Here is an 11814-nt window from a genome sequence, read left to right as displayed (position 1 = left end):
ATCTTTAAAAAATTTTTAAGAAATACATAAAGGAAATGAGACTAACTGGAAACAGCAACTTCACACCATTCTTACACATTTCTCTGTGTCCCATAACCCCTGGAAAGAATTAAAGGCAGCTTTGCATTTCAGTGGATTTTCATTCTCTCTTTCTCTCTCTTTCTCATACTTTTTGTGTTGATTTGTTTAATTTGAGTAAGCTAAATAGACGTATGTATCAAATAATTATCATAATTTGAGGTTTCAAGTGACTTAGTCTAAATCACCAGGCAGCAAACCCCAATCAATCTGATTTCTATCACATTTTCCTTTAATTATATGACATCACATCCTCCCATTAACCAGATAGGATAACTGAGGTGATGTTTGCAAGCTCAAAATTAGTTGTTTGCCTGATCAGATCCAATCTAGGCAGATAGTGACTTCTCCTAGTGAAATTTTACTGCAGATCTAGAAAAATGTTAAAATTAGTCCACCTAGACCAGAGCTCAGCAAAGACATAAGGCACATGTCCTTGTTCTTGTGAAAGTGCTATCATATCTTTAATGACTATTGTCAAGACCTCTCATCCACAAGACTGAAAAATACCCTGAAAGTGAAAAAGTGATTTACCAAGTGGCACTACAGAGTAAATTGTTTCACATTTGTTAAGTTGTGAGAACACAAAAATGATACGTCGCTCAAACAGATGGAAGGGACAGTGGTATCAGCAACTTCATTTTTAAATATGAAGTGTGACAACTTTTGGTATATGACATCAAAGAAAAAAAATAAAGGTAGCCTCATGAAAATATGACTGCTATAAAATCAGCAAAACTGTAAAGTAGAAATAGCCACCATTTTTGAGCACTCCAAACATTATCATAGTAAATCTTCAAATTATGAACCCCATTTTATAGATAAGGAAACTGAGATTCAGACAAACTAAGTAACTTTGATGAAAATCATATTTAGGAAATGACAGAGCCAGGACTTGACCCTAGGACTATTAGATCCACAGTTCATGTCCTTTCCAGAATATCATTCTGGACCTCAAATAATAAACCCTCCTTAGCAAGGGAATGAATTTTGAAAATACAGTATAGCTATCTCTTACACAGTACATTTTTAGCTCTCAAAATTTAATAAAGTTTTTCCTCACACTTCATCTCATCTATATAAGAATATTTAAAATCAATAAAATGTAACCCATTATGTATGTATATTGAATATACTGTACTAGAATGATGGTTCCTCAAGTGGAGGGTGGATTCATTCTCAGTGTCCTGTGGAGGAGGGCTTCAATTTATTCATGGGGCCCCATGGATGGTGGTGGTAGAGAGGGATGATTCAGGCTCCTACCCTATACTACACTATATACTATCAATATCAATAAAGGACTCATTAAACTGCTGGAGGTAGGAATGGCAGATGTCTTGGGGAAAAAAGTATCTTAGGGGCACCTGGGTGGCTCAGTTGCTTAAGCCACTGCCTTTGGCTCAGGTCATGATCCCAGGGTTCTGGGATGGAGTCCTGCATCGGGCTTCTTGCTCAGCAGGGAGCCTGGTTCTCTCTCTAGCTCTGCCTGCCACTCAGCCTGCTTGTACTCTCTCTCTGACAAATAAATAAATAAAATCTTAAAAAAAAAAAAAGATATCTTAAGCCAAGGTAAAAGTGAAATTAAGGGGGCACTTGTGTGGCTCAGTCGGTTAAGTATCTGCCTTTGGCTCAGATCATGATCCCAGGGTCCTGGGTTTGAGCCCCACGTCAAGCTCTCTGCTCTGCGAGGAGCTTGTTTGTCCCTCTCCCTCTGCCCCTACTTGTGTTCCCTCTCTCACAGTCTCTCTCTCTCTGTCAAATAAATTAAATCTTTAAAATAAAGATTTTTTTTAAGTGAAATTAAGATTTAAAAAAAATCTCTAAGTTTTTAAACAGAACCCAAAAAATATCTGTTGGCTAAAAATCTGAAATGATAGTTATAATACCATAACTCCTCTCTATCTCTCAGCTAAGTTTTCAGTAACAGTCTTTACATGGGCAAATACAAAGTCCACCAGATACTTCCAAGTTCAATGTCAGGACTAGGACTAGGAATTAGTCTTGTCTTTTAATCCAATCTATTAATACTTGCACTTGATTCCCTCTAGCAACAAGAGCAACTTTATCATAAAGTCATAATTCCTGATGTATGTGGAAAGGTGATGCTGTTGAAGTACCATCAATAAAGCAGATGTTTCTCAGTGGTTGTGATTAATTTGTGCTGATCCTGATACCACCTTGCTCTTGTAACCAACATTTACATTTGCAAGATGGTAGAATTTGAGAGATGGCTTACTGGTATAATCTGTAACAATGGCAGAGGAAGAAGCTAACTGGGCTATATAAAGACTAAATCAATAGGACCACACAAACTATATATAAATTTGCAAAACAAAACTGCATTAAGGGCATAAAACTAAAGGGCATATTCTCATGATCCTAGTGGAAGGGCAATAGCCAAATAATCTGGGATTTTCCTTCCTTCTTCTTTATATTAAATAGTAGAATCCACATAAATATTTTTCAGAAGAGAAACCTAGTTTCATATGGTGAAGATTGAGTTGAATGACAGGTAAGAGATAACTATTATGCCATGGTTATTGCAAGGAAAGAAAAATTAAATGATTTAACTTTAAAATTTTTTTTTTCTGGTTAAAATAAAGAACATGAAATTCTAAAACCATCCCAAAGGACTTTTACTGCCAGTATTGTCTGAACCCAATTCTAGGAGAGGTGGTAACTAGAGATCTCCAAATGGGTCTCAGAACAAGGCTCCTGGACAGACCTGAAACACATACACTGAACACAGAACCCTGATGCTTTCTCAAAGCTTTAACTTTTAAACAGCAGTTTTAATGTAAAATGTAATGTAATGTCATGCTGTTACTACTTCACAGTTTTGCTGATGTTTTAAAAGCCAAACCACATTGAATATTGTTTCTAGATTTAAAAAAAAATATCCAACACATGACAATATAATCATCTTACGGAATGCCTTGGGTGGCTCAGTAGGTTAAGCGTCTGCCTTTGGCTCAGGTCATGACATCAGGGTCCTGGCATCAGGCTTCTTCCTCAGAAGGGAGCCTGTTTCTCCCTCTCCCTCTGCCTGATGCTCCCCCTCCTTGTGCTCACTTTCTCTCTGACAAAAAAAAAACAAAAAAAAAATATATATATATATATATATATATATATGATTATCTTATATGGTCATCTTTATTATTAAAATCTAAGCAAATGACTCTCAAATCCTCTATATTTTACTAAAGAAATAAACAAGTTCTATGAAAGAAAGTGTAGCAAATAAAGATGCCCCTAAGAGCAATGAATGTTTGGTGAGGTTTGATTCCTCTTCCACTGGAAAAATTGAAGCAGAGGTTCATTAGGTTGGCGGTACAACTGTCTGATGCTCTTTCGGGTAGAAGGCTGAGAAAACATTCCAGAAAATCAAATTATATTATGAACCTGACATCTCTTACAACCTTTAGACCTCTAATAAATGTTTTTAAAATTCCTTCATTTAAAATACTTAACATGGTGTTTACAAAAGCATTATCATAAAGAAGGGGAATAAAGAAAAAAAAATGGGAAGAAAATAATCGCCCAAACTCTTGAAAAAGATCTGATTTGATCAATTAACAGCCTTCCTCATCCTCATGCCCATGGTCCTCGTTTGTCATATGCTTAGACAAATCATTTCAGTTGTCCCTTTTGCGCTAGGCAATGTTAGTAAGAAACTCACAGGGCATTATTGACAACGGTTCATTAGTTGGCACAGTGGGCTCCAACGAGGTGCAACTAACCTGGCTGCTTCCCAGAGGCGCTGCCTCCCAGGTGGAGCTTGAGAGCAAAGAGACCATTCAGGGTTTGGGGTTGTTCAGGCGCTGACCACAAAGCTGTCTGCGATACCAGGTGCACGCCGCTTGCAAAAAAGGGTAACTGCAAAATATGTTGTTGATCTTTGGGAGAAAACTGAGTCTCTCTTACCATGCATGTGTCGAGAGGAGAGAATGGAAGGGATGGAGTGAGGAAAAGAAGCAAAACCCTTCTTCAAAAAAGGCGTGCACTGCAGCCTCTCTTGCAGATCCGGGGAAGGAGAATCCCAAATGCCAACTCCGCTGAAGAGGTAGCGGGCAGGGGCCGGGAGACCTTGCGGCGCCTTGGCGGCCGGGCGAACAGGCCTGGGTTGGCGATACTTGGGACTCTCCACCACCCAGGCCGGGTCTCCGCAGTCCTCACTACCCATCCTCCTTTTAAGGCTCGCCAGGGCTGTGGCCTTGACTAGAACATAGTAAACTTCCTCTTGGTTTCCCAGAGATCCCAGGCTGGGGCTTCCAGGCCGCCCAGGTCCACACGGCGGGGACTTGTTTCGCGTAGCGAGCTTCCCTAAGTGCCTGCAAGTGGGGCGCCGCGGGAGAGGGCCGGGAGGAGAGTCCCCACCGCGTCCTCCGCTGCCCCCACTCCTACAGCGGGTACCTTTTACAGATGGGTTTTCTACCTAATTAATTCAAATTCTCTTCCTTTCCCCCTTCAGACAGGGGGAGCTGGAGTCCCGCAGGCCGAGCCCTCGTGCCTTGCGCAAAGGTGGACCCAGAGTGGGAGGGATGGGGAGGTACCCACGGGGACCGACTGCGGACATCGGAGCGCTGTGGATGGGCCGCTGACCTGCAGGGTAAGGGGAGGTGTGGGCCCGGAGTATCCGCCTTCCTTCTTCCCCTCCCAAATCACGCGGCAAAAAGGAAAACTAGCCCTCGGTCTCCGCAGAACCGCCCAGTGCTGGGCTAGCCGCGCTCGCGCGGGTTGGGGCTCAGGGGACTTCAGCTCATCGGAAACGCCCCAGGGTCTAGGTCATCGGTCTTCCCGGAGCTGAGTCCCGCTGCGCCCTGCGCTTCTTTGAGTTTGTCTTTTTTCTTTTCTTTACTCTTCCCAGCCTTGGTTGCCCCGTGATTTGCTTTTTCCTTTCCTCAAATGAACATCCTTCCTAGCTGGAGAACACTTTTTAGTCCTCTGAGCATTTCCATAGCTTACACTTGGGCTGCTGAGTTACCTTGGGGCAGTCACAGAACCTTCTGGGGCTGTGTGAAAAGAGGTGAGGGTGTTCTGGAGGACTGTTTTTCTGAAAATACCTCTGAAATTCAGCCCCCCGGGAGAGGGGGGACTCAGACAAGGGAATGGAAGTGTTCCCTCCTCCTCCCCAGCTTGGCACTGATGGGAAGAAGCTGTATGCCTAAACACAACGTCATCTGGAAAAGAAGAACTAGGGTATGGGTTTTATGTTAAAATAGGGAAGGGGATTAATGTAATTCTTATTCTGAGAAATTCTGTTATAAGACACCCCCTTGGGAAATAAAAAAAATAAGATGACAATGCTTTCTTATGACCTCATGGGTGATTTTGCAACATTTCTTTTCAAATCTTGTTCTGCACACCCACCCTCCTTGGCTGGTCTTGCTCCTGAGGAACAGAAAATGGCCGCCTGTACATTCCTAAGAGGGCAAGGGGTGGGGGTGGTGATGGTTAAGAGAGAAGTTGGCTCTAGGTGCAACTGCCAACTGTTGGAAGGACGCAAAGGGAGGGTAGTCTTTTCTGTGAGTTTAGGCTCTGGCTACCTTTAATTCACCCCGGAGTCCATGTCTTGTGCTAATGGGCATCTGTCAGTGAAGAGCTCCTGTTTCCCTACTTGCATCAGCTGGTGGAAGCAAAGGGGCAAACAGCAAAGTGGACCACTCAGCCAGAAAGAAACATGCCAGGCCTCTGGAGCTGGCCTGAGGGTCAGGCCCAAGTTATGGTGGAAGGACTCAAAACCAGGAGGAGACTCCATTTTCTAAAAGTCCATTCTGATTAGCCTCTTTTGCTCTATCCTTCCAGGCAGCAAGGGACTGGAATAGGTTCTGTGACTCCTTTTAGAAAAACCCACTTTTTACACCTAAAATCGAGTTTTTCAAAACCAAACCAAATACTGTTGATGTTTGGAAGAGAGTTGTTCCTCTGTCCAGAAGCCATTAAAAACAAGTAAACTCCTTACATTCCCTTAGCTCCTTAGCGTTTATAAAACATTTTTCACTGACACCAACTCAGCTAATCCTGCAAGCCCAAGCATCAGGTGGACTCCTCATTCTCATTGTAGCAGTAAAGAAATAGAGACTCAAAGACACCAAGCAGCTTGTCCAAGGTCACAGTCACGAAATGCCTATCCCTGATTGAAACCCTTTCTACAAGGCTTCTCTCATCCATTTCTTCCCATTATCCGCTCCCATGAAATAGGCCCCCCACCCCCTCATGACTGGGCCTGGGCACCCTGAGAATGTTCTTCCAACATCCCCCCACACCCCCAAAGGGGAGAACATTGACTGACTCAGGCTGCAGTGTGCCACCATCACAGACAAAAGTAGAGTCCAATGGACACATGGCTTTGGAACTGCCTTTCAGATCACATTCTCTTCTGGACAGTTCTTCAAGGAACCCACATTAAAACACACCCCCCACCCATCAATCTTTCATGTTTCCCTCACTGCCAAGACTCTCCCTATAAACCATGTAAAATAAATAACTTCAAATATAATTCTTAATAGCAACCAAGTCCATGTTTCCTCATCACTAAATTTTATTGCTTCCCAATCTTTAAGACAAATTTCCCATGGGACTCTGGCCCTTTCAGAAGACAGGCCGAGGAAGCGGCTTTTCCAAGATTCTACCTGGATGCCCCAGGCCCTGATGATGAGCAAGGGTGTCAGGGTGTTCAGAGGCTTTGAGACAAGGAGTGGCCTCAGAGGGCTGGAGCTGGACGCTAGGAGACAAACCCGGTAAGTTTTCCATCTGCTCGTCGCCCCCTACAGGCCACATCCGCCATCGCAGGGAGCGCCCATCATAGTCCGTGCAAGTATCTTGGTCTAGTCTAGGTTCGCGTTTCCCTGGACCTGCAGACTCACCCATTCCCAGAGGAACTGCGTGCGGGGACTCCACTCAGGCACTCAGTCCTGGGGAAGTTCTAAGGACTACAGGCCTCGGAACTGGATTCGCTTTCTAGAAATGAGTGCTGGAGGAGGTGGAAACCAGTTTAAATTCGTGTGTATCCGAAAGCTAAAATTCTCCCCCATAAAAACCATCCCTCTTCCTTTTTTTTTTTAATTACAAATAAATCTGCCTAAGTGGAATAAAAAGCAGATATCAGTCGTGTTGCCTTTAAATCTCAATGTAAAGGGGGATTTCCGTGTCTTTCGCCGCTGGTGCCCGCGTTCACATCAAATGTGAGTTTCAAGCACACCCCCCCCATACCAAATGCTTGCGTTCATTATACATAGTTGTATTTTCCCCGTCTGCTCTAAACCTTCGTGGCTTAACAAGCTTAAACCAAAAAGAGCTTTTCAAAGGGGTACAGCCAGATCTATCTCCAAGACATCTGCCAGCACTTTAAAACAGCCGCCGTCCCGTTTGGGGTCTGGCTCTGGGAGTCTCCTATCCTCCAAGGAATAAAGGAAGGGGACCATCTCCAGGCTCTAGTTCAAGGTTGAGAAGTGACTAGAAGGAAAGTTGCTGGCGGATCACTCCTCTACTCCCTGCAGCCTAATGCAGCGCTTGGAAAAAGCCCCGCGGATCTCAAGCGGCGGCTTGTGGCCGAGTGTCAGGCTGCGGGCTCAGGCTCGGCCGGTATTGCTGCTATGCGTGGAAATATGAGCGAGTAATTTTATAAGTAACAAAGGATCAGGGATGGAATGAGGCCTCTGTTATCCAATGTCATTTAGAAGCCTTGGATCAGCAGCTTCTTGAGGCTAAAAGTGAATTCAAGAAGCCCTGCCTTTCCCTTTTCCCAGGGGTGTCAGCTAAAATTAGAAATAACCTCTATGTGTTTGCACAAATCATGTACCATTTGCTGTTTGTGTAAAAACCGATTAGCCAGACACAACTGTGAAACAACTTGTTACTTTTATAGCTGCAACACACAAACAAATTTAGATCCGTTTAGTTTTCCTTTTAAAAGGAGATTAGAAGGGACTCGCCCGGAGACTGTGTGGTCCATAATCTCTTCTCGGTGAAGGTTACTGTTGCGCCTCTCCGCAGAGGTTGATTATCAGGTTCCTGTTTATCAAGTTAAACTATCTCACCCCCGGCAGCTTGTTTTATTTTAGGACCCTGATCCAGGAGTAATGTTTACTCAGGACACAGTAATGTTTACTGTTTACCAGGAAAACAGATTCGGTATTTTCGAGGACGTGTCTTTCAAAGCGACTCCCTAGCCCATGCCGACAGCAAAGGAATAAAGCTCGGATCCGAAGCCGGATGGCATCTCCACGACCAAGAGCCGAGGTGGACGCCACAGACAGGGACTGGCCGTGTTTTGCAAGCAGGACGCGCATAGGGCCGAGCTGGCAGCATTGCTACCGGTTCCGGTATAAAAAAGCGATTTCGCATAAGTAATTGTAACAGCTAAATTAATTACAAAATAATTAGAATTGATGCCGTTTGAGGATATGTTGGTGGTGAATGGGAAACGGCCTTCCGCGTCTAGACGTTTTATTTCTACTTTAATACTTTAAAGGTTGCAACAGCTGAAATGCACATTAAAAATAATCTACGGGGACATCTCCCCATTCCTGCCCTATGATCTCTCATTTCCCACTAATCTAGACTGTGGTTTGCTTTTTAAAGATTTGAAAAGAGGGGAATAAAGGTAAAGGGGAGGGGTGATGTGCACCTGTTTTTAAAAGGGTGTTAAGGTTCCTATTCCTTGGCCTTCCAAAACACTGTGGGTTGAGGAGAGAGGAGGCATTTGTAGGAATCCTTCAGGAATTAAAATTATGTTGTGGATTTATTATCACCATAAGAAAAGAAATATCTTACTTGAAAATATTCTGAAAGAATAAGAATTATGTGTTATTGATCAGATTAATATAGATAATACATTTTCACTGCAAAAATAAAACTGCCATAACATACATTTAAAAATTAACTGTGTTTATTTACCATTTCCACTTAAGGAATGAAAAGAAATAATTTAAAAAATGTAAGATTTAAGTGCTAAAATGGAGGATGTTTGTAATTTACATTATTTTGAAAGGATAATTGAAATGACCACGAACTCTCATTATGGAAGACAAAATTCTGGTATTAAAAAAATATATTAAAAGATTGTGTGGTTGTTTAGACTTAAGTTGTTTTTTTTAAATGGAAGCTTATTTTATCTATAGAAATATCTGGTCAGACTTAATGGATTGGTATGAATGAGATCATCACCCACATCCCAATTTTGTGTGAAAACTAAAAGAAAAATATTAATGCGATTTAAATTAGGCATATTCTTTCCTTTCTTCAATTAAATTTTTCTTACATTGCAATCATGCATAGCTAAGTTTAAAAGGGTCATTATTTGAAACTCCTTGAATTTCTGGTAAAGATAAAATACAAATACAATTTTAAAATATTGTCGTTTACCTCAGACATCTAAATAAAACACTAGGGTGAACATTTTAAAAATTTATTTACAAAGTTGTGTACAACACGATGGAATAACATTTAGAATACCATATATATTCATTCATATATAAACAGACTTCTATAATAGAATGACACTTTTCGCCTTTTGAAAATTTTTATATTTAAAATCTCCCAACGTCTCTATACACTTTTTTCTCACATAAAACTGCGGAGAGTGAACCTTCAAAAAAAATGAAAGTTCAGAGCTCTAAATCTACTGAATTTGTTTTTTCTTAAAAAAATAAGAACCCCAAAAGGAAAGTCAATAATTTTTATACAAATATGTACAAAGATTTCCCTCCCATCCCTACGGTACTGAGAGCAGGAGCCGTCGGGGTACATTTTTGGAAAATTCGGTTTTCGGTTTTACCTGTACCGCAAGCTATTCCCGGCGGGCGTGCGGTGAGAGTTTGCTCCGCCAGCCTAGGTGTGCGCGAGGGGGTGGAGGCAGCCGAAGGTCGGTGTTGAGGGGTCGGGGGGGAGGAAATGGAGGAGAAGCAGAGTCCGGGATTGGGCAGGGGGGCCGGGCCCGGGGCGGGGCGCGCAAACTAGAAGGGCAGCCGCCACCCGGCCCTCGGTCCCGGCCACCGGCGCGTCCCTATTGAGCGGGCCACTTTGCTTGCGCTGCAGCCGCGGCAGCAGCGGCGGCCGAGGCTGCGGGCTGCAGGAACTGTCCAGAGAGCGGCACGCTCAGGATGGGCGCGATGGTGGCCGTCGTCCGGCTCAGCGACAGCGGCTGATGCGTGGCCATGAGCGCCGCGGACTGCACGGTGCCCGGCGGCCGTAGAAAGGACTGCGCCGCGCTGCCGCCCCCACCGCCCCCGGTGCCCCCAGTTACCCCCGCGCCCCCAGCGCCCGCTGCCGAGCCCCCGGGCGCCGCGGGGCCCCCGCCGATGATGTTTTCGATGCTGAACGACGGCCGCGCGCTCGGCTCGGACTTGATCAGCGACGCCGTGGTGCCCGCAGCGCCCGCCGTGCCCGCGGCGGCCGCGGCGGCGCCCAGGCTGTTGAGCTGCAGCTGCAGGCCCGGGCCGAGCTGTGAGCCGAAGGCGGCCGCTTTGCGGCCCAGCTCGCCCGAGGGCAGCAGCGGCACCGCGGGCGGCAACACCGGTGCCACCGGCGGCAACGCATAGGGGTACTGGAGCGCCGCCGCCGCCGCCGCCGCGGCCGCGGCAGCCGGGTGAGAGTAGGCGCCCGCCGCGGCCGCGGGGTGCAGGCCGTAGGGGCGGCCGTAGGGCCCCGCGGCGCCTGCCGCCGCCGCTAGGCTGTAAGCGCCGAAGCTCTGCATCATGAGCGCCGTCTGCTCGCGCAGGTGCTCCTGCTGGTGGCGCTTGAAGCGTTTCCGGCGCCGCAGGAAGCTGCCGTTGTCGAACATGTCCTCGGACTGCGGGTCCAGGGTCCAGTAGTTGCCCTTGCCTGGGTTGCCCGGCTCGCGGGGAATCTTGACGAAGCAGTCGTTGAGCGAGAGGTTGTGGCGGATACTGTTCTGCCAGGCGGGGAACTTCTCCCGGTAGTAGGGAAAGCGGTTGCTAATGAACTCGCAGATGCCGCTCAGGGTCAGCTTCTTCTGCGGACTCTGCAGGATAGCCATAGTGATGAGCGCGATGTACGAGTAGGGAGGCTTCACCAGACTGTTCTTGGGCTTACTGGGGGCTAGGCCTCCCGTTGCACCGCTGCCGGAGCCCGGCCCGCCGCCGCTCCCGCCGCCCTCCTCGCCGCCAACGCCGCCCTTGCAGCCGTCAGGTTCGGAAGCGCCCGCCTCGCCCCCCGGCCCAGCCCCGGCTCCAGTTGCCTCTTTGGGCAATGCCAGAGGCTGTTGGTGCGGCGGCTGAGGCTGCCCATGGTGGGGTGCCGCGGGCGTCACCTCGTCCGCCTCGTCCAGGCGCAGCTCCGGCGGCCCCACGGGGCTCTCGCAGCCCGCGTCGCTGTCCTTCTCCTCCAGCCCGTCGTCGCCCTCGCCCACCACATCGATGTCCACGTCCTCGGCCGTCAGCACCGTCTGGCCGGACATGTCGCTGGCGCTGCCGCCGCCGGAGAGGGTCATCCCTCCTCGGGGTTGGTGGCGGCGGCGTGGAAGGATCGGCGGACGATGGCAGCCGTTAGGGGCTACCGCCGAGCTCCGGGGAAGGGGGTTTGAGTGCTCCCGAAAGATGGGAGACTGGGAAAGGGGAGGGGGGCGTAGATGGTTCGGGGCCCTCCCGGCTTGGCTCACACTCGGCAGCCCGGCATCGCGCGGCGCGGGCACTGCCGTCTGCCCCCCGCGGCCGCGCTCCTCAAACTCTTGCTGTCCCTGGCGCTCGGCACTAGGCGCTCGATGCCGCTCCGGGC

General features: G+C 47.1%; 1 protein-coding gene across 1 annotated transcript; it reads right to left on the bottom strand.

Moving 5' to 3' along the window:
* Positions 1-9631: 9631 nt before the first annotated feature.
* Positions 9632-11559, bottom strand: FOXD3 (forkhead box D3). The gene has a single exon (XM_032844874.1). It carries the CDS (start codon positions 11528-11530, stop codon positions 10085-10087), a length of 1446 nt encoding a protein of 481 aa, XP_032700765.1. The 5' UTR covers positions 11531-11559; the 3' UTR covers positions 9632-10084.
* Between the last annotated feature and the right edge of the window lie 255 nt (positions 11560-11814).

Source organism: Lontra canadensis, unplaced genomic scaffold, assembly GCF_010015895.1.
Source record: "Lontra canadensis isolate GAN:19392208 unplaced genomic scaffold, GSC_riverotter_1.0 scaffold158, whole genome shotgun sequence".
Classification (NCBI taxonomy): Eukaryota; Metazoa; Chordata; class Mammalia; order Carnivora; family Mustelidae; genus Lontra; species Lontra canadensis.
Note: the sequence above shows the minus strand (reverse complement) of the source record. Positions and strands in the feature narration are given on the sequence as shown.

Coding starts and splice junctions, on each gene's coding strand:
- FOXD3 (XM_032844874.1), bottom strand. CDS start 11,530: ATGACCCTCTCCGGCGGCGGCAGCGCCAGCGACATGTCCGGCCAGACG.